The sequence below is a fragment of the Eumetopias jubatus genome, unplaced genomic scaffold (genome assembly GCF_037043125.1).
Source record: "Eumetopias jubatus isolate StellerSeaLion01/CBP00866 unplaced genomic scaffold, mEumJub1_p1.0 scaffold_11, whole genome shotgun sequence".
In the NCBI taxonomy this organism is placed as follows: domain Eukaryota; kingdom Metazoa; phylum Chordata; class Mammalia; order Carnivora; family Otariidae; genus Eumetopias; species Eumetopias jubatus.
In genome coordinates, this window is record NW_028274817.1 from 126,749,967 (window position 1) to 126,773,970 (window position 24,004).

General features: G+C 57.8%; 1 protein-coding gene across 1 annotated transcript; it reads right to left on the reverse strand.

The window, feature by feature from the left end:
• Positions 1–6,210: 6,210 nt before the first annotated feature.
• On the reverse strand, positions 6,211–15,880 carry SHOX (SHOX homeobox). Its single transcript, XM_028115088.1, has 5 exons — positions 15,595–15,880; positions 12,115–12,323; positions 8,134–8,191; positions 7,939–8,027; positions 6,211–6,456 (listed from the first exon to the last, which is right to left on the reverse strand). The coding sequence occupies exons 1-5, from the start codon at positions 15,878–15,880 to the stop codon at positions 6,211–6,213; spliced, it is 888 nt and encodes a 295-aa protein (XP_027970889.1).
• Positions 15,881–24,004: the final 8,124 nt, after the last annotated feature.

Sequence of the window (24,004 nt, forward strand, 5' to 3'; positions counted from 1 at the left end):
GACCTTGATGGTTATTTTCACCATAAAATAACTGCTCTGACCGCATTTGCACAGAGGCCACACGGGGAGTCCACAAGGACCAAAACAGGCTGAATTTACCCCCAAAAGGACAAGGGTGTTCTGGAAGCCTGGGATTGAGATGCCAGAGACAGCCATCAGAAACCCGTCAGAGGCCACACCCTGGGGCCGCCCACAGGTAACGCTGGTCTTCTAGGACATGTCCTTTTGTCAGTGATCTTGGTCGCCATAGCCAGTACCTGACAGAGTCCACTTCCTTCCTTCCTGCAGGACGGGGAGCTCTGGACACGCACCAGTTTTGTGACACGCAGGTCGTAGAAGAAATAGGACATCTCAGGCTGGACACCACGCGGCAAAGACACAGGTCCTTGAAAACCCCTTTCGGGGCTGGAAGAGCAGATCGCACAGGAAGGCATCACCTTATACACTGCAGGGACCTGGGACGTGCTGGAAATGCCCACCTGTCAGCAGGCTGGCCCCCACTCCACAAACAAACAGCCCCCTCCCCTGGCCCTCGCGGGGGGGTCCTCAGTCCAAGCACCCCTCGGGTGGCTTCATCCATCCCACCATCCCACGTCCACCCTGTCCCTGTTTCCCGACATGTGGTTTTTATCGAAGCCGGGAAACTGTCAAAGCAGCTAAATCAGGTCATTAACTTTCCTTTACATAAGGAGATAAAAAGCACATGCCAAGAAATGTTCTCATTTTTGAAAAGTGGATTTTTTTTCCATTTATTCTATTCTTTTTCTTTTTTTTTTTTAATGACTCAGCCATCATTGCAATGCCGAGGTGAAGAATCCATATGCTGTCCAAGGAGAAAAAAAAAAGAAAAAATTAAAATTGAAAACTCGAAACCAAGGTCCTCAGGCTTCTCAGGAAAGCCTGAGCCGTCATCCCAAAACTCTGAGTTGATTCAAAATGGGGGTTTTTGTCCTCCTTTCCCCACCTTCTGGGAGGATGTGGACTGAGATGGGTGAAAAGCCAGAAGGTACATGCCAACAAGGGGTTGGTTACAGCAGCAGAAGTCAGAGGCCCCTGAACAGGAGCCCCCGACCCCGACCAGAAATGCACACACACACTTTTGTGCGGACCCGAAACCCACCCTCTATTTTCAGCCACAGCTCACTCCCCTCATGCTCTAATCAGACCCCTCGGGGGAGAGGTGACAATTTTTTTTTTAACACTTGAATACAAATATTTATAAGTTTATTTATATCTCCGTTTTACAAGATGTACATTCATACTATATGGTTTGACAAAATACACTTTGTCACTAGAACTAAACATGAGGGCATTTTGTGTTACGAACCTGCAAGCATATGGCCCAAAAAAACCAAAACCAAACAAAACAAAAACCCCTCCAGAATGTTTTTTTCCCCCACAATAGCAGAGGGAGAGGGGTTTTAAAGACCCTCGGTTTGGGATAGCTTGTGTTATTTCCTTTCGTTTGAGCAATCCCTGAAAACGTCTGTAGGTCCAGACACACCTTGTATGCATAACCCAAACACTTTTGCCGTGCCGTAAATCATACTGGCTGGTCATAAATTCAGGGAGGAAAAAGGGGGGGTTTGAGAAAAGCAACAGGCTTTAAAAATATAAAAATAAATGCAAGGCAATGTCAAATTTACACTCAACATAATTAAAATAGCACATATTTATGAACTTTCAACCCAAAGAAAAAATAAATAACACATCCACATACATCCAATATCAAGGAGCAGAGAACCTCGCCTCTGTCTGATGGGACCTCTCCATACAATGGGGGCTCGGTTGTCAAACTATCACCTTTCAATAAATAGCTCACGTCATAGCTTTGAAACTTGATATTTTCTACATTCCTCAACTGATTTCTCATTAAATATCAAATTTCAATAAAACATTTATAAATTGCATCAAGTTTTCACGTGTATTGAAAAATCAGCATATTCCTAAGCTAATTTTTTTAATAAATTAGGCACCAGTTTTTCAAATGTCCAAGTTGTCGACTGAGAAGCCCTCCCCCGCCCTGACCTCCCCGAACGTGAAGGAGCAAAGTGCCTCAAAAATTTTCTGTCATTGTAGTCAGCCTCTATAGTCTCCTCTGAGCCCCTCCGTGAAAAACTCCCAGGAAAAGGGTGTCTGTCCTTGCATGACGAGAAGTATTAAAATATGAGACTGGAAGCCGAGTACGGGAGCAGAGGAGGCTGAGATTTTCTTCCCATCATGAGCCCAGAAGGAGGGTGGTGGCCATGAGCTGGACACCGGTGCTAAAGGGGTATCTGCTCTTTCCTGTGGAAACATCCAGACATCCTCCCGCCACCCGCCACAGCACAGACCACAGAGGCTCGTGGCCCAGCAAACGAGCCCACACCTGAAAGTCAGGCTTGCCAGGAGAGGGGGCGCTGCCACAGGGGTGCAGCTTGGACTGGAGCGAGGTGGGGTGGACATTCCGTCCACCACCATTGGTAGAGCAGGGGGGAGCATCGGAGGCTCAGAAGGCCCACCCCCCTCGTGCAGGATGCCAACCCACTCAGGTGGCAGAGTTTGCAACGTCACCAATACATGTCCTGGATCCGCTTGCTGGTCCTGTGAACGCTACGGAAACCCCGTCCGGCCCAGTCCTGTGCTTCAGGGATTGTGAAAAAACCATAGTGAGCGGCATCCCAGCCGGCCAACAACAAAAGGACACCCCTGTTCCCTCAAGAAGGCGTCGTTCCTCCGAATCCTAGCAATCTTGGGAGCGGCTCCAAGTACGCGCGTGTGTCACATGCTTCATCTAGTAAAGCATACCCAGCGCACAACATCCGGAGACTCTGGAACCTTCCCCCAGGACACAATCTGTCGCTGTCTCGCACAACACACACCAGAAGGAAGGAAAACCCGAATCCGTAAGGAAGATCGAAAGGTAACGACGACATCTCACCAGAACTCCGTGTTGCCAAACCGGGGCGATATCCATCCTAAAAGTACTCTTTGGCCAAGGTTTCAGGAAAAAGGAAAAAAAGAAAAAAGAAAAAGAAAAAGCATTCGAGGCTCAACCCATCTTGGCAAATGAAACTCCAAGCTCAGTGCCCATGCAAACCAGCCCACAGCTCGAGCGGCATGCTTGGGCACCCACATCAGCCTTTGCGGAGGTTTGACAACCCAGTATTCTTGCATCCAATGGCATGAAAACGCAACGCTCCCCAACATGCTTTCTACGTGATGCCGCTCACTGAGCCCAACACGCCGGCCCACACGCTATGTGGAAGTAACGTGCACAACTTGGAAAGTGGTCTCGTTTTGAGCAGAAAACACCGACAACAACCCAAAGGCATCTGCCTTGCACGTTTAATTTCTTACGCCCTGCGGAAAAACGAGTCAAAACCACCGCACATGCGTGCACATGGGCGAGCGTGATGCCCTGGCTCTGGGGTGATGAGGACCCGGTGGACCGGGGACGCACACACATCCCGTCCCTGGCATCCTCTGCAACCCACAAGAAAGGAAGTGGGACACAGAGGTGCAGTGTGAGGAGTGGACCCCCTCCCCCAACTCAACTGAGACTCCCATCTGCTTGTCTCTCTCCGACTTCCTGGGAGAAAGAAGAGGCTGGAGTCACGGGCCATGGGCCACGCGTGCAGAGCGACTCCCCGGCTCCGTTCCAGGTGGATGCACGAGGTCAGCCAGTCTCCACAGTAAATGCCACCCATACGGTTTGCTGGCTCGGTTTTGTTTTGCGGAGTGTCCCATTTGTGAGGGTATACCTGGCTCACTTTCCATGTTAGATCAGACAAAAGAAAGCAAAAAAAAAAAAAAAAGGCAAAAACAAGCATTAGATGTCCCCCATCCAGCAGGCCTCATGCTACCAGCCTCCCAGCAGGGTCAGGAGCATGCAGCTCATATTCTGCCAGGATCCGACCCTGTGTCTTTCTGTTCACGGGCAGTGAGTTTTCTGTTGGGGAGGGAGTGGTTATGAGGACTATGTTCAGATAAAAAAAAAATTATTATAAGCTTTTTTGGAAAAAAACAATAAGGACGTACACATTTTACCTGCAACCTTTGCCAAGTGTTAAATTTTAGGATGAATGCCGCTAGCTTTAAAGGGTTCGAAATGCATTGTTTGCATTTAAAGGAAAATTCCAGCTTATTTATAGGACCTTCTTCTTTTTTTTTTTTTTTCTTTTAACTCACAGCTGTTTAGAAGCCAGACTGCACATACGAGGAGGCTAACTCTGTAACTTGGGGGGGGGGGGGGAGGTTGCAAGTGATTTAAAAATCCTGACCTTGCTTTCTTCATCTCTCTCTGTCATTTAGAGCTTTACTAAAATTTCCAAATATTAAAAATAAAAAAAAATTAAAAAGCTGAAGGGATCTCTTGATTTGTATTAAGAGTTTCAGATGACACAAATGAGACATGTCCGAATGCATCCACAGTTCAGCTCCATGAAAAGGTAGAAAATGTTCCCTTACGTGGAAGGAAAAAAAATATTTTTTTTCTTGGAAAAATATACCAAAGTTCAGGGGTAAAGGAAAGAACATCGCCAATGCCAAATCTGGAAAGGTCAAAACCTCTTTTGGAACGAGAGTGAATAACCGGAGAAGTTCAGGCAACGCTAGGGGATGGCCAGTGAGGCGCTGGTGGGAATGATGGAGGAAGCGGCTTCCGTTTTCTGGGCAGGCCTGGGTGACTAAGGCAAAAACACAGGCGTGGCATCTTCGAGGTAGACCAGCCCAGCACTACGGCTCGCGCCCCACCCCCCCGGATCCCCTACACTACACGCAAAGCACATTGCCCCCAACTCAGGGGCATCACTGGGGACCCTCACGCTTTGGTTCTGTCATTTCCAGCGAGTTTCCCACTCCACACCAGCTTCTAGAAAATAATGCTATTTGATGCTTTCACAATCGCTGGGGGCCGTGGACAGGGGTCGGGGGGAGGACGCAGGGAGAAGGAAGAAATCAAACCTGGAACAGACTAACCACTACAAAACGCGAGCTTAGAACTCACAGCCTGGAGCACCTGTGTCAGCCTCTTTTCCCAGAAACAGCTCAGCCACAGGCTTCACATCCTGGCTTTCCCCCCCCCACCCCACCCCCCCTGCCCCCGGGGGTCCTGCTTTATCACATACCACACGCCTCAACTCCTCCAGATCCAGAGCACACTACACCCCACCCCCCATCATTTTGGCGATGGACCCCAGTCGGCCAGGCCCGCAGCATGCAGGAGAAGGTAATGCCCTTACAAGTCCGAAGCTGATGGGGCCAAGAGTGCACGGCTATTTTTTCTTTAAATCTATAACATTTACAGTATTGCACTTTACTGCACTTAATTGCATTTCACTAAACTTAACGCTGCATCAGTATTATACCTTAAAATCACGCGCCCCTGTGTCTCTATGCAAGTTATTTGCATCTGAATTCTGTAAAACAGCCCCCCCCCCAAAAAAGTCAATTCGGGTCAAATACTGGAAAAGTTATAAAGTCGCCTGCTCTATGGCACAAGAAGGAATCCTAAATTCGGTGCTTTGGGGGCCAAACGTGTGCATGAAAACCGTGCTCGTAATCCAGGTCCCCTCTAAAAAAAATACGGTGACAACGTGGGAGATTGGGGTCTCCCCCACCCCCTCCCCACCTTGTCCCGAGGTCCGCAGATGCTTTTCCTTATTGCTGCAGAACACGGGCCCCTAGTCTGGCAGGGGGAAGTCCACGTTGCAATCCATTCCCGTCCCGCACCTCCTCCTCCTCGGATGAAAACAACTTCTTGGCAGCGCATAAAACTGTTAGCGACCAAGAATTGGCATCTTCGGCGGAGACCAGCCCCAGATCTTCTTGTGTAATCGACTCTATGATCTTCGAAAGGTGTGTGAGAGGCCGCATGCACAGGGTAGGAACGCCGGCAACAGAGGAGGGCGTGCGGGGCTCCACGTGGCCCAGGGTCCCAGGACGCACAGACCGCGTGGCCGAGGGCTGGGTTGGCTGGTCTGACCGTCACCTGCTCTCTTCCGCACAGTCTCTGCGAGGGTCTGCAGGGGTCGTGAGGTCCCGGGAGGCCCCCTCCCTGGGCCAGGGGTGGGCCCCCGGGCAGCCCCAGGCTGGGAGGCCGCTGCGCCAGGGCCTGCGCCTTCGCTCCAGGACGTCCGTGCGGCCTTCGCAGGGCGCGGAGGATTCGAGTGCAGGACGCAGCGCGGGCGGGGTCGTGGGGCCGGGGCTGGGCGCGGGCCGGGCGGCGGGTCAGAGCCCCAGGGCCTCGGCGTGCTTGCGCGCCTTGAGCCGCAGGTCGGCGATGCTGGAGTTTTTGCTATTGCTCTTGGCGGCAGCGGCCACGACAGCGGCGGCCGAGGCCGACTCGGCCAGCGACGCGATGGGCAGCCCGAAGGGCGGCGGCGGGAACATCAGGTAGGGCGCGTGCGCCGCCAGGTGTGGATGCAGGTGCGGGTGCGCGTGCGCCACGCCTTCCAGCTGCAGCTGCGCCTGGACCTGGGAGGGCAGACTTGGCACAGTTAGGACGGCTGAGGAGCGGGGCTTTCCCGCCCCGACGGACCCTTGGGAGTCCCCTTCCTGCACCCCGGGGACCACCACCCAGCCTCCACCAGCCAGGGCAGTCGGAACTGTCCTCTGGACACCCGTGAACGCCGGGGCCCCTAGCTGCCGTGCACAAGGAGAGCTGGAGAATCGGAACAGACCTCACACTCACCCACCCCTGTGGCGCCCACACCCGTGTCCTCCGCAGCATCCCCTCCTCACGAAAGCCTCAATTTCCCTGAACCTGTGAGATGTCCCCGAGGCAGGCTCTGGACTCCTCTTTACTACTGCCCTCCCAGGGGCGTCTCTGAATCCATGAGGAGCATGGCGACGGGTCCGTGCTCCAAGGGCCGAATTTCAGCAAAGACCCCATGGCTGACCCCAAGTCAGGGCAGCAGTTCTGTAATGCGGAAAGACCGCCCCGCCCTGGGGAAGGAGTGGAGCAGGGGCGGGGACAGAAGAGGGCACCCCGCCCCTCCGCGCGCGGAGTGAGCGAGGCCAAATGAAAGGGCCCCCGCGCGCATGCCCTGGACACCCTTAACTGCTTTGGGCACCTTGAGTCCAAGAGCACAAAGCTCGAGCACCCGCTCTAAGTCTCGGGTGTCTATTCATTGACCCACCACCACCACCCATGCCCTAGCTGAGCCGCAGAGGCCCCCAGCAAACACGGATCCAAATATAAACCCAGGCCTGATCCTTGGAGCAGAACAGCTCGGTGCGGTGGTGGCCACGCCTCGGCTCCACCCAGAGCACCCCTGCTCCCCCAGCGTATGTGCTCTACGTCCCCCAACGCTGGGACCCCAACGGGAGCACCCTCAGGTCCTGCGCTGGGGCGAGACAGGGAACGCGTGGGCTCTGCGCTCTCACCCTGGGCCTCCCCCACGCAGCTTCCACCATCCACCAGTATAGGGCCCCAAGCAGGGTGCGGCCCTGGGGCCTTCTGACACCCTAGCCACCCCACGTCCACGCAGAACAGATTTGTGCACGGGGATCCTGAGATCCTGAGCTCCAGGATCCCAGCTGTGAGGTGGGGAGCGGGGTGGACACACCAGCTACAGCGGGGTGCACACACCTCCCCTTGAGGCCATGGGGCAGACCAGCTGGGGTTTGGGTATACACGCAGGGCCTCACACCCAAGTGCGAGCATCCCCGCCTCTCCACTCCCAACCAGGCAGCCTGGGTGGGTGGGATTTTTTTTTTTTTCACTCCGATTTTTGTAAAATTGTGTTTGGGTTTCTCTCCTGGCCCTCCCAAAGGTGAGTCTTGGAGTTTTACAGCGTGATTTTAATACGTGCCAACGGGTCTATAAATGCCCCCTTGTAAAAGCGGCAGCCTTTCTTCCGCGGGGGCGGGAGCAGCCGGGTGAGACAGGACGCCAGGGAGGCGGGGAGGTGGCGGGCCCCCGCGCGCGGCTCAGAAGGAAGAAAAACGGGCTACCTGTTGGAAAGGCATTCGCAGGGCGCCCATGTTGACGTAGGGCGCCACCCTGCAGGCGTCCAGGTGGCTGGCTGTGCCCAGGATAACGCCTGCAAGGGAAGAAAGGAGCCATGGAAGGCCGCCAGGGTCCTCTGCGCACCCCGGCGGCCGCTGCACGCGCTGCCCACCTCCACTGTCAGCCTCCGCACCACCCACCTTTATGCATCTGGTTCTCCTGCTTGCGGCACTTGGCTCGTCGGTTCTGGAACCAAACCTGAGGACAGAGCAGACAGACGCGCGCAGCCCCGTGAGCCCGCCGGTCTCCTCAGAAGCTGGGGCTTCTCGCCCCCACGACGGTAGACGCGGCGGCGCGGGGGACGCGCGCGGTTCCCAAGGCGCCAAGGCGCAGGGGCCCGTGCGACTCAGGGCGCAATAGAGCCCTCTCCCGCGCCCCCTCCTCTCCCAACCCAGCCCCACCATACCTGGCGACCTAGAGCTGGGAGTTCCCAGACTCACTTCTGGGCCCTGTCTGGTCCCCAAGGTGAGCCTCAACATCCACATCGAGTGAAGGAGTGCAGGGCGGATTCGAGAACTTTCCATGATCAGTGTGGGCATTCCCTGCTCCACTCTGCCAGCCCCTGGGAAAGCCTGACCTTCCTCCTCTGAAACCTTAGCCGCCAAGGAAGGGGGCACACAGGCTGATAAGTAGCTTCAAATGCAGCCCCTTCCCCAGTCGAACTCGGGACACCCCGACTCCAGCAACTTCCATGCCCTCCTCGGAAGCCTGGAGGGTCCCCGTTAATATTAAGGAGTCATGAACGTTCTGGATCCAGAAAGGACGGGGCACCCCCATAACTTCGGGCACCATCTTCTCTAAAAAAAAAAAAAAAAAATCTAATTCTTGGAAAAAGGATATCAGTGGGACCCTTCTCAGTTCAGCTAGATGCACAGGTCTGATGTCAAAATTTGGGTGCCCAGGATTCCCCCCAAAAGCCCCCTCCCTGCTCCCCAAGGTCACACACTCCCCCTCCCCTCCAGACAGCTCTGGTCCTTGAACACCCTCAGGCTTTGCCTGAGAAATCTGGAGGCCCCTCCCTTCAAATTCTTAGCCACTGAATTTTTCCTAACGTTTTCTCCTCCGGAAGCTCTCCTGCCGTTCTCACTGACCCTCATGGCCGAGATGGTGGTCAGTGACCACGTGGAATAATTGGCACAAAGAAACCCTTCCCTTGGGCTACTCTGCCCAGGTGCCTGAGGGCCCGCTGCTCCAAGCAGGGCATGGGGCTGCCCCCCCCCCCCGCCCCCGCCAGACTCCCACCACGCACGGAGAAACCTCGGCACACCCGGCAGACCCGGGAGACTAGAAACCTTAACTTTTCCTTCCCAGACTCTTAAGAGGAGGGTTTTTATGCACAGCTGAGCCATCGCCCGCCTGTGAGAACTGGCTTTCCAGAGGTTCCAAAGCTCATGCGGACAGGCTACAGGGAGCTTGGAAAAGTTTAAGCTTGTTCCCCTGAAAAGTAATCCCCAAATTGTCACCCCTCTCCCTCTGCCCCCGAGTCCAAGTCCACAAACCCTCCCTTGCATTTGCAAAGCCTTTACTGACATTCCTCCTCTCCTCCCCACACACACAACAAACTTCCACGTCCAACTCCCCCCCCACACCCGGCACCACCACCACCCCTGGTCGAACTGGACCCCTTTGGACCCTGTCCTGAGTTCCTCCCTCTCCTCGGGGTCGGACCCAGTCCTCAGGAGAGCAAACTCTGTGCCCTGGAAGGGCATTTTTCAAAAACAGAATCCTCTTGAAATCTGGAAAGCAAAGCTCACTTTCCTTTCAGCGCCGTCGTGTGGTGGGGGTGTGTGGGGGGGTTGGGGGGGCAATGCGATTATGAAGAATAAAAGTGATGAATTAGCCAGTGCGCAAAGCCATAATAAATCAGTCTTGGGGTGATTCACGATCAATTCCAATTAGTCCTGAATATGCTAAGTAAAGCGCAGTACACTGGTTAAGCGGTTATATCTTCATTAAGGGCCACTCACTGATTTCTTTCACAAATGGTGTAATCTGATTTCTTTTTGATTTCCATTACAGACAGTGAATAATGACATTTAATTTAGCTCTGCGCCATAAACCCAAAGATATTTGTAGTAATTAAATTACCTCGTGCTCCTCACTGTGGTCTCATAACTTTCCATTATAACCCTGACAGCTGCATGATATGAGGTGCCACAGTGACAGTAAAAATAAAAGGTTAATAAGGACCAGTTTCCATAGGATCCCCAATTTATTTACAGCAAATTTCCACACTAAATTGAAACTCTATCCTTTAACAACACAGGACGGGCTGTACCGAAAAGGATTACCGAACACTTCGGAGACAGGAATAAAACCAGAGTCCCTTCTTGCCCCCCTGCTCCCGCCACCCCCCCCCAGACCTCCGCACCTTCTGTGGGATGACCCATTCATTTTAACTAACTGATTTTTATGAGCCCCTCTGCCACCCCTTTACCATGCGATTCTCATCCCCGTGGCCAAAAGAAAATGATTTCTTCTATTCTATTCCCATGTTTGTTTTTATTATTATTTACAGTCGTTAAATTTTAATTCACCTCTGGATGGATAGGGCCGCTCGCGTCTCTGTCCCCCACCCCCCGTCCTCACCCCCCCTTGATATTTTAGGGCTTTCTCAAGATCTGCAAGCACCCAAGAACCAATTTCCTGCCACTCCGTCCCTCCTGCTAAGGTGTTACTCTGTAATAGACTGGTGAAAGAAATAGTGTACAATTAAATTAGAAGTAATTTATTTTTATAGAAACAGTACATCAAGGCCTGGGAGATATTACAGATCCCAGGCAGAAAGACACTGGGAAGATGACATAAAAGTTGATGTCCCCTTCAGCGAAAGTTTAATCTTTTCATTAATTTATACGGTGCAGCCCCATCCATCTTCCACGAGAAGGGTGGCCAGCCGGAAAAGACACCCTCAGCCTCAGCCACCTCCCTTCGCTGGGGCCACAGATGACCCATCCGCCTGGACCCTCAGGGAAGAGGTTGGCCAGGGCTACCCTGTGGGCGCGGGAGGGGGGGAAGTGTCCCACCTTGCAGCAAGATTCTGTGTCGGCTGGCTCTGCGGACAAGAGCTGAACAAGGCTGCGGAATATTGCATTTCAACCTAAGAAAGCCTATTATTTACGGCAGCCGCACGGGAAGATGGAAAGGGGGCTGGGATCCAAAAAAAAAAAAAAAAATGTTTTTCAAATTAAAAATTTCGTAAAACACGATCTATAACACACGTTTGTGTTTTCGTTTCCTAAGTCAACTGGGGGTGGGAGGGGAGTGGTGTTTGAATGTGTTGATCTTCTAAGCAGCGGGAAACCCGGGCCTTCAAAGCGCTGGGCTTTTCACGGCCACCCCCCTCCCCGCTTGACAATATTAATTCCGTTTATTTAAAACCGGTCCCCAGAGCCCGGGGATGCTGACCCCCTTTCCTTCTCTCCCTGGCGCTGCTATCCTGCTCCGAGCCGTGAGTAAGGACGGGGAGCTTCCAGGCCCGACCTCCCAGGCGGGAACTGCACCATCCCGGAGGAAGCGAGCTGGAAGCCGATCTTTGCCACCCATTAATGCATTAATAAATTTAAGGGAACGTTCCTCATGCCCGGGAAAGGCTTGCCAGGGCGTCCCTCCCGCGCACGTGCTGTGCACGCCCAGGGCCCCCCTCCGACAGTGGCTCGCCAGATGGGGCATCATGAATTCATGCGCCCGCGCCGCCCCGCACCCCGCGCGCCCAGGCTAATCCGGCCCCGCGCGGGCCGCAGCCGCGCTCATCAAGATGCCCAGTGTGCGCGACTCCCCCCGCCTCGCCCCTCGCCTTCCCTCCCGGGAGTGGGAGGGAGGGGGCTGAGGGCCTCGGCACGGAGGAGGAGAGGAACAGAACCAGCGGACAGGGGTGAACAGGCATCCCAATTCCCGACCACCTAGACGTGGAGGGACGCCCGCTCAGGCAGGGCCCTCGCCCTTCGTACGAACCGAGCGACCCGCCTGCGAGGGCCGCACCCGAAAGGCCCGGCGCGCCAACCCGCTCCCAGTCTCCCCGCACTCCGGGAAGGGGCCTGCAGCCCGGGCCGAGCTGCCGCGCTCGCTCGGGGGGGCCCGGCGAGGCCCGGGTGGCGGGGGCCGGCCCCGCGCGCTCCTACCTGCACGCGCGCCTCCGAGAGCCCCAGGCGCTGGCTGAGCTCCTCGCGCATGAAGGCGTCAGGGTAGTGGGTCTCGTCGAAGAGCCGCTCCAGCTCGTTGAGCTGCTCGAGCGTGAAGTTGGTGCGACTGCGCCTCTGTTTCAGCTTCGTCTGGCCGTCTTCGTCCTCCGACTTCACGTCGTCGCGCTTCTCCTTGCACTCGTAGATACCTGCGGGCGGGCCGAGGGCACAGGGCTGAGGGCGCAGGGCTCCCCCACAGCGCCCTGCCCGTCCCTGCCTGCCAGGGCCCGCGGGGCCGTGCGCCCGAGAAAGAGGCCCGCGGTGCAGGCTTTTGCGCCACGCTGCTAAAATCCAAGTGTGTGCCTGCGGAGCAAGGGGCCCCGGCGGCAAAGGCGCCCTGACGGCGGGGCTGCGTCAAGTCGATAAAGCGGCCTCCAGGGGAACACACGCTCTTTGGTAATAACTCGGGCGTTGGCGGCGCCATGTTTCTTGGCCTAGTCTCGCCATGGTTTCCTTAATTTTTCCACTTTGCCTCTTGACATATTGACATACCCTACCCTTCTCCCCCCCCCCCCGCCTCTCGGGAGTGGGGTGTTAAATATTATTTTAAGTCAAAAGAAGTTTGGGCAGAGTGGCCCGAGTTTCGGGCCCCGCGAAGGGTGTGCGGCGGGCCCAGGCCACGCTGGGGTCCAGGCCCGGGAACCCCGCTGCCCTCCGCTGCTCCGCAGTGGGACAGGGGCCGCGCTCCAGGCGGGTCGGAGCCTCCCTCCGGAGGAGGCCCTGGAGCTGAATGCACGCGGCCCCCACCCTGGTCTCTTCTTCAGACTCTGAGAGCTAAACTCAGATCCTAAGGCACAGCATGGTGTCTGGGGGGGGGGGGTGCAACGGTGCAAGACACCCTCTTTACGGTCTCTCTCACTCTCTCTGTTACACATATATTCACACGCGGTGCGGCACACAACCCACCAGGGCACCAACAGTGGTACTTTCTTAGTCCAAAAACGATGACAGCATCTCTATTTCCTGGCGGGAGGGGGCTCAAGCATCGGGTAAGAAGCTGCACCTCCCGGGTGCCTGAGTCTCCCGGTGCTTTCTCTGCACCAGGGAACCTGCTGGGCACAGGCACAGAGCATCTCTGCGCCCTAATTCGATGTGCCCTGCTGTCAAGAAGAGGCTAGCCTTCAGGAGGCTCTAGCCAAAGAGCCACCAGGTCTGAAGCAGAGAAGGGATCTCCATGACTCAGCCCAGAAACGTACCAAGAGGGAAAGACGGAAAGCAGCTGTGGGGAGAGGGGGTAATCCTGCTCTCCTGCTCCCCAACCAGGATCCCTGAGCTGCACACCAGAAGCCCAGTCCTGAGTCTGCCTCCTCAGCAGCATCAAGACCCCTGAGCATTGGGCACTTAACCCCAGCTTGGATTTTTAAATTCCCTTCCACCTCCTGAAAGCATCGCATTTCCAAAAACACCCCATTTCTTCCCAGTCGTAAATCCTGACCTAGAGGCACCCCCCCCCACTCTTCCTTCCTCCCTGTCTCTGAAGTCTGACCCCAGGGATTGATCCCAGCTGAGAAGCTGGCCTTCAAAGTCCTTAAGAACCCTCGGCAAGCTTTGCAAAATCCAGAGTCCCTTCCTCGGCAACGCGGGACCCGCTGTGCAGGAGCCTAAGACCTCCGGGTTTCTGCTGGAACCCCAAGATCTCCCACACTTCCATCTGGCTCCCATCTTACCAATGCAGCCTGGGGTTCAGCCCTGCAAGGAGTCTTCCCCCAGCCGAGGGAGGGGAAGGCACAGCTGAGAGGCAACCCGGTTCTGTTCTCTCCTTTTTCAAAGGCCCTGACTGCACTCCGCTCTCTTTCCGAGGCCCCGTTTTCCAGGGTCCGCTGCCTCAGCAATCAGGGTGAAAGGAGGCAGGCGGGACAAGGAGGGGCCCGGCCTCTAGGAAGGACTCGGGGGGAACCGGTCAGGAGCCACGGAGGTCGGCCCTGGGTGCTGTCATGTAGAACTTCAGTGTAGGCCCTGAGTCACATCCAGCTGACAGCTGTGTCTTCATTAAAGCCAACTCTGTGTGAATTATAGAGTCGGGGTACCCGGCAGTGCCCAAGGGGGGGCACCCTGAGGTAAGACAGGTCCGGCCCAGGCCACCTGGGTGGCCAGCGGTCAGGGGCGGGTCTGTAAGCCTCTGGCAGCTTGCTGCTTCCACGGGTCAAGGCCTCCGAAAGACATCTGGGTCATCAGCAACGTTTCAAGGCCATGGCCTGGGACTCTGCCACTCGGAGACCCCAAGTGTAGCATCCCAAAGAGCAGGAGAGTGGGCTTCCTGGGTCGGGGGAGGTGTGTTGGGGGGGGAGGTGTACTTGTAGGGGACCATCACGCTGACAGCGAGTGGAACAGGGCCTGCGGAGGCGAATGGTAAGGCTCCGTATTTCCTCTTTGTAATGAAAAATAGACATTCCGAGCAGTTTCAAACTGTGCCCCCTGAGAAATCCAGCCCATTTTATGCCTCTGATTTACCGCTGCTGGTTGCCCTGTTTGCTCAGAGATCCCCGGGGTTGGGATTACCCCTGCCCAGCTGGGAGAGACACCATAAACTTGCCGTGCCCCCCCCCCCGCCCGCCCCCCGATTCAGCAACCGGGCGAACCGCGGCGAACGTTATCTCCAAAGGAAGGAGGCCCAGGCCCAGGACGCGCCGTCCTCCCGCCGCAGGGCCGGCTGCGCTCTGACAGCCTGGGGTCCGGCGGCCGAGCGCGCCCCACCACGAGCTTCCCGGGGCCCCTCACTTCGCGTCCAGACCCTGGCCACCTGTGGGCGCGGGAGTGGTTTTAATTTAGAGGCCCGCGTCAGCCCAGATCAAGTCTCAAGGTTCAAGGGGAAAGTTTTCCCTAAGAGGAAACAGCACGGAGAGGATTCGGCAGGCAGGAGAGGCGACTGCGCGCGTTAGCTCCGAGCCCACCGGCCAGCACGTCCTCAACGCCTGCCCGTTTCAACCGCTCGGGACGCGGGGAGGCGGTGGGCGCTGCGAGAGATGCGTGTGGACCTCTCCTCGCGCGCACCGGGGAGCCGACTCAGGCCCGCAGACAGGCAACGCGCCCAACAGCCCCTACAGCCGACCTGGGTTTTCAGGCACATCCGCCCGATGGACCCCAACCCGGGAAAGTTCCCGCTGCGACGTCCTGTGCCAACGCCCAGGGAAAGCCAGTCCTCAAGGAGCGCTTGGCCCCAGCCCCTGCTCATCCTTGGCCCCCCTGGCCTCCCTTCCTGGGTCCGCGTTTCCTTTCTTTCTTACGCAAAGACTGGCGATGGGTTGCCGGGGCCTTTCCGTCCGAGCGCGGCCGTAAATGCAGAGTTCGGGGTGGAATTCTGAGCGAGCCGCGGCGCCCGGGGCCTCCCCGCGCGCGGAGCGAGGGCCAGGCGGGCAGGCTCGGTGGCTAGGAGACGCCGGCCCCGGGAGGGGCCCGCAGCGGCGTCCGGCGCGAGCTTACCTTCCGCAGCCCTCCCCGTGCCGAACTCTTTCAGTTTGTCCTTGTCGCTGTCCACGTGGTCCTTAAACAGATGCACCGGACAGTGGCCACTGCCCTCGGTAATGTCCTGCAGGCTGGATTCCGAGCTCCCCAGCTCCCGGGAGCGCGCCAGTCCGCTCTCCAAAACTTCCCTGTATGTGATCGAATCTTTCTTGGCGCCGCCGCCGCCGCCGCCGCCGCCGCCGCCGCTACTCTCCTTGCTTTTCTGGTCAAAAGATTTGGATACAAAAGCCGTGAGTTCCTCCATGGCTGCGCGGGGCTGCGGGGTCCGCGGGGCTCGGCGGGGCTGGCTGGGAGCCGGGCTGTGGTCCGCACGCCTCCCCGCGCGGAGAGGACTTGTCCGTGTGAGGGTAGATCCTTCCTGCTGTTATTTATGCCTTTCAATTTGAGATCTCACTATTTATACACGGCCACGGCCGCCCAACCCCCAGCGCTCCCTGTCTGCAGCAATTACGGCTCCTGGCTCGGCGGCGGGCGCACGCAGAGATGCTATCTCTCCCCCACCTCCAGTCCGGCAATTGGCTTTCTGTTCATTTCATCACTGTTGGGCGTCTGAGCACCTTGGTGCGGAGAGGTAAAGATCCAATTTTTTTGAAGGGAGAGAGCGCGCGCGCGCGCCAGCGGGCGCAGGCGCCCGCGCCCCAAACAGGTACCCGCATTCCCTCAATGCCTGGCGGAAACCAAACTCGAGGAGGAGTTTATCGATGGTGAGGCGGTCCTCGCCGGCCCGCGCGGCCAGGAGAACAGCCAGCCCCGCGCCGGGGAACCTGTCTCCGCAGGATGTATCGGTCCGCGCGCGCTGCAGTGCCGGGAGAGACGCCGAGGGGACCCCGGGCGACGGTGACGCGCGATCCACAGACGAGAATCGGCTGCAACGCGGAGATGTGGTTGGATTGCGGGCCGGACCTGGCGGCGCGGCCCGCGGAGCGAGCGGTTGGAGCGGGTGCGCACGGCGTGACCAGTAAACAGCTCGAGGACCCCGAAAGGGGGAGGAACGGGGCCCGCGTGTACCCGAGCGTGGACGCCGGAACCTCGGCGGCGGAGGCGGCGGCGAAAAGCGGCTCGCAGACCTCGGAGGGGCCGGCGCCGCGGAGGCCGGGCACGGGGACGCGGCCGGGCCGCGTGCGCCCGGAGCGCGGGGGGTCCGGACTCGGAGACAGCCACGGCTGGCGCGGAGAGAGACCTGGTTTGTAAACAGCGGTCCTCTGGGCGCCCAGGCAGCCTTCTCTAGAGCCGCGCAGGGAACCTGGTGTCTACGATATTTATTTGGGGGGAAATGGAGATATTTCTGGTTGTGCCACGCTTTTCCTCGCGCCCTTTCCAAGGCTGAGGAGGACCCAGTTTCTCAGCAGCCACACGAAATCGGTTTACAATCCCGGAAGTCAAGCATGTCGTCCTGTCTGCAAATTTCCATCTGCAAATAAAGTTGACTTTTCCCCCCTTTCCCCTCTTTTATCTGTCAGATCGCCTCGTCTCTTCTCCCCCCCCCCTTCCCCCCTCCCACCCCCGCGGGAGTCGGGACCCGGCTCTCGGCAGCGGCGTGCGGGGGAGGGGGGCGCTGCTGGTTTTTGGAGAAGCTCGTTTTCCTGTTCGGAAGGCAGTCCCCGCTCGGAGTGTTTGTGAATATCCGAGCCCAGGATCGGGGCCACCCTCGGCGGTACCCGGCGTTCCGTCCAGCGCGGAGCGTCTCCGCGGGCGGGAGGGAAAGGGCACGATTGCTCCGGACATCGTGGGGCCTGCGTCCGGTCACTCGGGGTTCAGCCGGGGGGGGGCCTCGGTCTGGGGAGGGGCAGGGGGTGTCCTAACCTCCAGACGCGGGGAGGAGGAGCAGACCGGAGTTGGAGGAGCAGACCTGCTCCTTCCCCGCGACCCTCCCTCCTCCCCTCCCTGTCTGCTTCCTGCCCTCCTGACTTTCCCCCTCCTTCCCCCCATTTCTTCTCCTGTCGCCCCGCGCCCTCCATCCTTCCTCGGGGAGCTCTGCGCCGGCGCCTCTCCGCGTGGCCCAGGCTGCTCTGCCCGGCGTGCAGCGGGCCCGGAGCTGGGGAATTCAGAGGCCGCCGCCTCCTTCGGACTTCAAAAGCGCAAGGCGTAGAAGCCCTTCCAACTTACCAAACAGGTCTTTGTCACCGCGGCCCTCTAATCAAAGCGGAAGCGCGCAGATATCACACAGAATTACAAATAGCCCCTCATGCATTATGCATGCAGCGGGTCGGCGGGGGAAACGCCGAGGGCTCGCGCCCCGAGCGGGGCGCGCAGAGCGTGCGGGGTGAGGGCGCCGGGCGGCCCCGGAGTTGCCAGTCCTCACCCCCCGCCGAGCCCTGCCACCCCAGGGGGCCTGCAGACCCCTCACCCCCCAGCTGAACTCTGTTCCAGGTAGACCCAACAGTGAGGGCCCAGGGAAGCAGAAGAGAGAGACAGACACAGAGAAGCAGGTTGTGGGGGCGACACTCTGGACCATGGCAACTTTCTCCAGTTGTCGCGGGCAGGGAACTTGTCCTCTTCTCATCTCCCCACCTCAGAGCCCCCTCCCACCCCCACCAGCCCCAGGTGGGGAGGACAGCTCCCCAGGGACCCAGTGCTGGAAACCCTGCCCACCCCTCCCAGAACCTTCCCTGTCCCTTCTCAGCAATCCCCGGGTCCCCGAGGGCCTGGGCCTTGCAAGGCCTGAGCTCCCTCCGCAGGGGACAGGGGGTTGAGACGCAAGCCTTCAGCCCAGGACCCCCTGCAGGGCTGCTCCCCACCTCCTACCTCCTCAGGTCCCACCCCTACCCAACAGGGAACCCTGCCCCAACCAGCTTCTGACAGCCCTCCTGCAACGTCCGCAAAGGCACTGGATGGGGACTCTGGGTATTCAAGATCCTTAAACGCGAGAAAAACTAACCCTCCTCCCACCCCTCACCCCCCATACACCTCTGCAGCTCCACCTCAGGTGCCCCTTCCACTGCAGACGAATGGCTTCAAAATAACCTTTCGGAAAAGAAACCGAGTCCCCCGCTAACGTCTCTTCTCAACCTGGAAGGCCTTGCCTCTGCTGAGAGCTACTGGCTCGTGAAGAGTGTCACCGTTTTACAAAATCAAACTTTCTGTCGATGAGGAGCCAAGTGGCAACCTCTCGGTCTGACTGTTGGGCGCAGTCCCCTGAAACCCACACCCCTCCCCAGCCAGGAGCGCACCAGGCTCCTTGACATATTGCCCCTTTAGAGACAGAGACCCAAACAGCAAAGCGTGGAGTTAGTTCTCCTATTTTAGCCTAGGCAATGAGTGTTCGCACCACATATTTCTGCTAATTCAAGACATGGCCCGAGGCCGCAGGGTGGGCACACTTTATGAAATGTTACATTTACATTTCCGCTCGGGCGACTGCAGGCCGGTGGGGAGGGTGCAGACCCTCCCGGGCTGGCTGGGGCCTCCGCATAAGGGGAGCTTGTCTGAGCTTCTAGAGAGCTTCTCCCAGAAAGAAGGAGCACCAAGAACAGAGGAGAGAACAGACTTCTTAAAATCCCAACCTGTCTTGTGAGAATGTGGATGCTTTCAAGTGTGCAGTGCATTCCCCCCCCCCCAAGTCTGAAAGAAGAAACGGGTTTCAGGGAAGTTTGTGGATAGAAACGAAAGCCCATCTCTTTCCTTGACAACAACACAAAAGAAGTCGTGAGGGTGGCAGGAGGGAGCAGAGGAGAGGGATCTGGTTTCTGGAAGAAAAGAGAATTTCCGAAGTTTGAGTTCACCAAATGCTCCGCACACCGCGAGTGGAGCTCGCGCGGGTCCTGGACTCGCGTCCGGGAGTCTCTGCGCCTGCCTCGCGCGCGCGCGCGCGCACGCGCGCCCCGCGGCCCAGAAACCCCGGCGGACGCGGGCTGCCCGGGTCGTGGATGCCTGACCCGCTCCTATACTGCGCGCCGTTTCCATCATGTTCCAGCCGCGGAAGCACGAGGAAGCAAAACGCAATACAAGTAAATAAAAATGCCAGGAGACCTTGTACTCTGGATGAAGGGTCCTGGCCAACCGGGAGGAGCTTGAAGGGTCACTAACACGAGGGTCAGCTCCTGCAGCTTGGAGGCTTGGGCCTCCACCGGTGGTGTCTGTTGGCCCAAGTCCCCCGACACTGTCCCATCCGCGCCAGCCTCCCACCCGTGAGCGAGAAGAGAGCGTGGCCACCCCGGGAGCTGGAGCGGTTCTCAGCCCGCCCACCCGCCCGCACGAACGGGGGGTCCGCCCCTGGGAGGCCAGCGCCCTCGTCCGAGAGTGGGGGCTCCCTCCTCCCCGCTAGCTGCGCACTGGAGCGGGGTCCACTCCTACCGGATCAGGCCTCCCTGAATTCCGCCGACCCCGCACCCGGGCGAGGCCGTGGACAGCTCGAGGTCAGGCGTGCAGCGGCTGGAGCCGCCGGTGGTGCAGCACCCCCACCCCGAGTTTACCCCAGCTCTTCAACTTCAGGCCAGCCTGGCAGGCTCCCCGCCGGCCTCCCGGGCCCGGGCAGGTCTAGAAAGCTCCCACAAGCCCCTCAGGAGCAGCAGGAAACCGAGCAAACCGGCCTCGCCCTCCGCGTCTTGCTGGCCCCGGCACGGTGGTGATGATTGGTGATGGTGCTGGTGAGGGGGATTTCTCCTCTTCTCAACTCTTTTCCCCAACTGCAGAAAAGAAAAGGGCTACTAGACTTCTTAGCTGTTGTACCCACCAGGGACCCCGATCTGCAAGGCACGGTGCGTAAGCTTGGATGTCCAGCCCCAGTCCCCCAGACACCTAGGAGGAGACGCTGTGGACACAGCTGACCCCCGTAACCACGGTGCCATGTGCCGCCAGGCCCCTTCTGGGGCATGGCAGGTGCGGACAGACCTCAGGGGCAGACTAAAGACAGCGGGAGGACAGGGACATGGGCATTTTCCGATTTTACCGAACGACCTTTCGGTGCGCCAAATAGGTACATTTTAATAAGAGGACGGTGCTGTTCACGGCTCTCTCCTGTTCTCTTACACTTACAATGCCAGGGGGAAGGAGGTTAGGAATATTCAGATATTTAGTATTTCATTTACTTCCTTCCTAAAAGGTATGGCTTGAATTTTTTCACTTAGAGTCCAGAAAACGCAGGTCTTCCCGATCGGAATGTATTTACCTTAAGTCAAACTTCATGCTCTTAGCTCTTAATAGCTGAGCAGCGTTCGCGGTGTCTAGGGCCCCCACCCCCAGTGGGAGGGCGGGGGACCGCCGGCCAGACCCTCTTCCCCACACCCCGTCACCTTAGGACCCCCCGGGTTCATCCTTGGTTCCCAGGACACGGAGGAAGCATATTTCAAGGAGTGCGTCTTCAGCCTGGCCGGCCTACTTTCTCAGCACTTAATTCGGAAGACAATTTCTATTAATAATAAGAAGGGAGGGGGTGTTAATGGTTTTCGCTGAAGAGCCAGCCTTTTAAACAACAATGAACCCCTCCCCACACATTAAATATTTATAAGTATCGATCAGAAGTGCAGGATTTTACAGATGTGCAAACACACTTCATAGAGAGGCTCCTTATTTTTTCCCCCACTTCTCCCTTTTAAATTTAGAAACCTGCGTTTGTATTCCGTCCTATGGTGTTTATTGATTTACACAAACATCCGTGTTTCAAACTCGAGGCTAATAGATTTTCATTACGGTGGGCTCTGTTAATCCAGCTTGTGAATGGATAAGATTGATTCTGTCCACAAATGCGACGTGTATAATATTAATAAAGGTTGCCGTGAGGCCGGATTTGCTCTCTCCTCTCCAGAGGGGAGGCTGTCTCTGTGCTTCCGAGGGCCCACCCAGAAAATGTACTTTTGGTAATGGGTGTGTGTGTGTGTGTGTGTGTGTGTGTGTGTGTTTTCCCCAATTTGTCTCACTTTTGCTACAAGACCCCAGAATTTATTTTTTTGGGGTGGGGGAGATTTCCAAAATAGCGCTCATTGCAAAAATGCATGTTTAACAATACATATCCCAACAGGGAATGCTGTTTGCTTTCTGTGGGCTTTTTTATTATTATTATTATTTCTTCCCCATGTACTTTGTAACATATGGTGGACATTAAAACTCTTTGCTTTCAGGTTTAATCACAAGACCCTTGCTCTATGTTTTATTTAAGAAAAACATTATTTTCTTTTCAGGGAGCAAAGCAGTTTACCACGAAGGACATCTAAAGAGGGCCATTTTCTGGAGACCACTGTTAAACAAACAATGCGGCGGTCTCCTTCGTGAGGAATACATTAAGCCCTTGGCAGGGAGCAGTTTCTGCGGTAATTAATGTTCCAGGAATAAATCTTGGGCGTGTATTTTGATTTTCACTCTCATTTCTGGCATAGGGCCTCCAAGAGAGACGACAGGAGAAGAGTGAGTCCTATCTCCCCCCTGCCTGCGCCCCCCTCCCCTCAACCTGGATGGACCTTCCTTTTACACAGAGGCTAGCCAGGGCTTTGAAATCAGCTCCACCCCAAATGGGCTCAAAATCTTTTTCCTTTTCTTTCCAAGTCCAAAATGCACCTGAAAGGAATGAATACATCTCATGCCCACAGCCGTGGAGAGAGACTTTTTTTTTTTTCCCGGAAGTTAGCAGCCCCTGGGCCGGGACCTTCTGCAAACAGTTACTCGCACCCGCGTGGCCCGGCGCGGACGCTGGGCCCCAGGCCTCCCCCGGGCGCAAGCAGCGCGCACAGGGCGCTGTCCCCGCGGGCGGTCCTGGCCCGATGCCCACGCCCTGCTCAGGCTCTGCGCAGCGTCCCCGGGAGCGGGGGAGGGGACATAACTCATTTGTGTAGTCAGCGTCAGCAGACAAGGCCGCGGCTCCCGGACCGCGTCCACCTGCCCGAAGTTTGCAAAACGTTCCACAGACTGCGACTGTCCCCAGCTCCGAAGAAGATGGTGGGATCCGCACACGCGCGACCCTTTCGCTCCAGGGAGGATGTTCCCCACTGGCCATCGACTGCTCTATGCCCTGTCCTTAGAAAATTAGTCCAGGCAAGGAACCTCCACCCTCTAGAAGGCAAGCATTAATTAATTGGCCAATTTGTGCCGAAGAAAGGCCCCTCCGTCCTCCACCTCCTGGGGCTGCGGTGGTACCGAATATCCCCCCTCGGGACGCAGGCCGAAGTTCACGTGCCAACCGCCGCGCGTTCAGGAAAGACAGGTCGTCTGGGTGTATGCGCGTGGGGGCACTGGGGCCCCCCAGGGCTGCTCTGGGGCCGGCCTAGCTACCCAGCATGGAAGCGCCTACGCCCCTGGGGTCCCGAAGCAACCTCACTCCACGATTGACTCATCAGTCGGTCACCCAGCTTGTTCTCGGCCCCCCACACACACACTGCCCCCCCCCACACACTGGCCCCCCAGCTTCACTGTCACACAGCTGGACTGCCATTCCTCGCCGCTGGGCCACCACCCAAGGGTCGCCCTCCTCCCCGACTGCTGGGCTTACCACTCAGCAGGGCCTTGGTGGGGACGGGGCCTGTGCCACCCCCCCCTCCTGGGCCTAAGCACCCACCCCCACTAAGCAGGCGTCAGGCTGACCGCCCGGGGTTGCCTGTGGGGGGCCAGGGGTGTGCCCCCCGGCCCTGCGGGACCTGGAGAGTTTGCTGGCCACTGGAGAAGCAGGGTAGGGCAGAGCACCGGGTGTCTTGAGGCCGGAGGGGGCGAAGGAAGGAGCGGGAGGCGCAGGGATGTGGGGGCGTAGGGGTCCCGGTGCCGCTTGGCTAATTGGGTAGCGGAGGCACACGCCAGGTCCGAGTGCGGGGGAGGGGCCCTGGGGCAACGGGGGGGGGGGGAGGGACGTGCCCCGCTCCCCGCCAATGGCCCTTCCACCCGCGGCTCAGCCTCCTGGCCTGAGGCGAAGCTTGGGGCTAGACCCGGCTGGACACCCGCCAGGAGCCCACCTCGGCGCTCAGCACCGCCCCCTCCTCGCCAACAGAGCCGGCCCCGCGCGGGGGAGGGGGCGCGCCGGGGTGGGGGAAGGGAGCGCGAGCCCAAGGCCTCTCCGTAGGCGCGGGTTTCGGAGGAAGGAGGCGCGGCGTCTCCACCCTGGAGCAGCGCAGGGAAGGAGGCCGGGAGGGCTGGGCGGATCGCGAGGGTCCGAGGGGGAGGGGGCGTTGTCTTGCGCAGGATCCCCGCGGACGCAGGACTCAGCCCTTTGGGCAGACGAAGCCAGGTCCCCATTTCTGCACTTGAAGGCTTGGGCGTGGGTCCTGCTGCGTCGCACCCCCGGCTGGGAGCCTGGGGGCCTAAGTGAGGAAGGTAGCTGCCTCCAAAATGGCCCCGAGGCTCCTCCCAGCCCAGAAGGCTTGGGGTGTGTGGGGAGCTGGGTCTTCCCTCCGTGGCGGGCGGGGGCCTGGCCTGTGTTGCCTTCGTTCATTCCTTCATTCACCCATCTCTG

What these genes read in the sequence shown, in the direction of transcription:
- SHOX (XM_028115088.1), bottom strand. Translation starts at nt 15,880, where the DNA reads ATGGAGGAACTCACGGCTTTTGTATCCAAATCTTTTGACCAGAAAAGC. An exon ending in TCTCGGAGGCGCGCGTGCAG is followed by an intron (nt 8,192 to 12,114) that starts GTAGGAGCGCGC and finishes CTCTGTCCTCAG; the next exon opens with GTTTGGTTCCAGAACCGACG. An exon ending in TGCGAATGCCTTTCCAACAG is followed by an intron (nt 6,457 to 7,938) that starts GTAGCCCGTTTT and finishes CTGCCCTCCCAG; the next exon opens with GTCCAGGCGCAGCTGCAGCT.